This window comes from Puccinia triticina, chromosome 6A (assembly GCF_026914185.1).
Source record: "Puccinia triticina chromosome 6A, complete sequence".
In the NCBI taxonomy this organism is placed as follows: Eukaryota; Fungi; Basidiomycota; class Pucciniomycetes; order Pucciniales; family Pucciniaceae; genus Puccinia; species Puccinia triticina.
In genome coordinates this window covers 2,108,111-2,111,517 of record NC_070563.1, presented here as the reverse complement: position 1 = coordinate 2,111,517, position 3,407 = coordinate 2,108,111, and the positions used below count along the sequence as shown (strand labels likewise).

The following is a 3,407-nucleotide window of genomic DNA, read 5'->3' as shown; positions in this document are numbered from 1 at the left end:
GGGCCCCCCACTGGTTTGCAGCCTTTGCTGCGGGCCGGGGGCCTTCACGTCCAGTCCTTTTGAACCGTGCGCTTGACGCGGGCTGGGGGCTGAGCCTGTGGCACAGCATTTTTGCTGGAGTTGGAAGGCTATTTGAGTTGTTTCTTTTTGTTTTAATTGTATGAAGTTTGCAGTTGTTGCTTTATGGTTTTGTGATTTGGGGGTACCCATGCCTTTTTTCTTTTTCAAATTGTAGGCAGAACCCTTGAATTTTTTTTAAGGTTCTGGCAAATCTGTTTTCATTTTTGTAAATTGTAGGTAGAACCCTTGAATTTTTTTTTTAAGGTTCTGGCAAATCTGTGTCTTTAATAAACTTGGATATATATAGGAAAGGTTATCCCAACTAGGTAGTGGCCCTAGCAAGTCAGCAATGTTTTCCTGAGACATGCTCATCAATCACCAGAATTTATTCAATTTCCCTTGTCCAAAAGAAAGAAATAACCCCCGGACCCCTGCCACTGAGGAGTGCTTGCAAGGGTCAAGGGTCAAAGACACAAACAGGGGCCAAGTGTTGAGAGGGGGGAAAAAAATATTCTGCCTTGGAATGGTATCCTCAAGACTTTCATACATATCTAGTCACTAACCCCCTTTCCACAGTAAAACTTCCATACATTTGACATTAGTATGCTTGCAGCCAAAAAGGCCATTAATACCACTTTTTATGCCTATCATTTTGAGTTTTTGTTCAAAAATTCATACATTTACATTACCCACATTTACAGGGGCTTCCAGGGTCCTGCTTCCTCATCCTGCAATTCTACCATATTGGATCCCAAACCCCAGAACCCAGACTATCCTCTCCTCAGACCAGACCATAATGTTAAGCTCAACCAGCAAGTGTAACTTTAGTCCGGTACCGGACGACTTCCCGTCGAGTCTGAGAGCCTCCCAGATCTCAATTTACACACCCAAATTCTTAATTTTTGACAAAAAGAGAAGAGTTTTCCCAACCCTACAATTTATCAATTTCATGTGCACTGGTTGATTTTTTGATAGGTGTTTTAATTTAGGATTTAGAGGGGCATCTAGAGCTCTCTAAATGACAACGGGAAGTCATCCAGTTAAAATGTCCCAATATGAACCAGGATAATTGGAGGACTTCCCGTCAATCTGCAGCCCCCTGCAGAGTCAGATCTGCAGCCAGAAAACCTTAATTTTTGTGGGGAAATGCTGTCCCAGGGGCTGCAGATCTGGTTCTGCAGGGTCTGAAGATCTCGTCGGGAAGTCCTCCAATGGAGGACTTCCCGCCGATCTGGAAACCCAGATTTTCCCAGATTTCGCAGGGAAATCTAGGCAGATCTAGGATTTGGGAAGATCAAGCCCAGATTTCCCCGCAAAATCTGGAAAAATCTGAGTTCCCAGATTGACGGGAAGTCCTCCAATGTAAAAAAAAGCTGTAAAATATTTAGGTCAGCAAGTCACCAGAAGAAACAGTTCCATCCACGGTGCTGTTACACTATAAATTAGTGACATCAGCAAAGCAAGCCATTAGCACAATTGCTAAAAACTCAGACGTGGAATGTCCAGGGACTTGGTTAAGTTAAGGGATGAACTGATGATTGCTGGACATATGAAGTCATTTTGGAGGGTTGGTGTAGATAGTTGTAGATAGTCCGCTCGGCAATCGAGTGTTTGTATGCCAGAACAAAAAAAGATATCCGTTGACATGCGCAGCAGTTGACGAATTACAGTCCAGCCCAATCCCAGCATCGAATGAACCAGATAATATTGGATGGACAGCGGTGACATCATTCAATCCCTCCGGAGGCTCAACCCGACTGACCACGACCGGGACTTATCGGATGTTCTGAGCTCAGCAGGCAATCTCGTATCACTTCCCACCCTCGCCGCGCCATCCGCGGCCCATTCAACCACGCCACATCTTCCCAACTCGTCCTCGAACTCGAAATCGTCGTCAACTCCCTCAGGGACATCGGCCGCCCTCAACCATCTCAAGTCGGGCGTAGCCGGTGGGATCGCAGGATGTCTTGCCAAAACCCTTGTTTCTCCGCTCGATAGGGTCAAGATACTCTTCCAAACGGGTAATCCAGATTACGCGAAGTATAGCGGATCGCTCGGGGGAGTTTTTCGGGCTATCGGAGCTATTTGGATTCAATCTGGGATCAGAGGACTCGTACAAGGACACTCTGCCACTTTATTTCGGTCTGTCCTTCTTTCCCTCCATGTCTCTTTGAATAACAAACACTCATGCATATTTTCTCTATTTCTTCTTCTATACCAACATCCAGGATTTTCCCCTATGCTGGCATCAAATTTATGTCCTACGATATCTTACACAAGTCCTTAATGCCTGATGTTAATGCGGAAACGGCTGGGAGAAGATTTATGGCAGGCGCCCTCAGCGGGGTCATGGCCGTCTTTGTCACTTATCCACTCGAAATCGTTCGAGTTCGAACAGCCATCCAGATCAGGAAATCTGGCGCAGAAGTCGTCAGAGTAAGAGACGTCGCCCGATCACTTTATCTTGAACATCCTTCCGCACCTTCAAAGTGGGATACAAAGTTCTTTGAACGTTTTCCAGTCACTAAGTTTTACAGAGGCTTTGCACCTACAATTTGCGGTCAGTTATTTTCTCTCGCTTCTTTTCTATGATCAGCGATAAGATGATAACTGCGAGCTGAGACATATATATATCCTATTTCTTTATTATAGGCATGGTACCATATGCAGGAACTTCATTCCTAGTATGGGGAACACTGCAGTCAAGACTACCGAGCCATCTACCCAGCACGATCAGGGACAGCGTGGTTGTGAATCTCTTATGTGGTTCAATTGCAGGGATGGCAGCCCAGACAGTCTCATATCCGCTGGAAATCATCCGAAGGAAGATGCAAGTCGGAGGACCAATGTCTCATCGGACGATCGCACAGACTGCCCATCTCATCTTTAACACTCAGGGATTCCGTGGATTCTTCGTCGGCTTAAGTATCGGTTATTTGAAGGTCATTCCAATGACTGCTATCAGTTTTGTAACGTGGTCCAAATTGAAAATCCGATTTGAATAAGCCCCTTCTTCATCTTCATTTTTACATCTACCACTGTTCCCCTCTATAACTTTTCATCTTAATTTTCCAGCCTCTTGCACAATTTGCATTATTAGCTTTAATATCGTCATTTTCATTTGATTCACAACTATTTTATGTAGATTTCTCAGATCAAGTGAGCAGAGGTTGTTGTTGATATAGTCAACTGGCAACGGTTGCGCCATCCAGCCATACTTATTTGCGTTCGACGGTTCAGTCATGTACAGTGGGTCATCTAATGTTTTTGGCACCACATTTTTGAATGCAGAAGCTCAGCCCACAGCCTTTAAGTCATGAGATTTGCCACAGAGGTGGAAAAGAATT

At 44.8% G+C, this 3,407-nt stretch overlaps 1 protein-coding gene across 1 annotated transcript; it reads left to right on the top strand.

Annotated features, from left to right (window-relative positions):
• Positions 1–1,771: 1,771 nt before the first annotated feature.
• On the top strand, positions 1,772–3,065 carry PtA15_6A278 (uncharacterized protein; the record flags this gene model as incomplete). Its single annotated transcript, XM_053169966.1, has 3 exons — positions 1,772–2,202; positions 2,289–2,620; positions 2,713–3,065. The coding sequence occupies 3 exons, from the start codon at positions 1,772–1,774 to the stop codon at positions 3,063–3,065; spliced, it is 1,116 nt and encodes a 371-aa protein (XP_053021205.1).
• Positions 3,066–3,407: the final 342 nt, after the last annotated feature.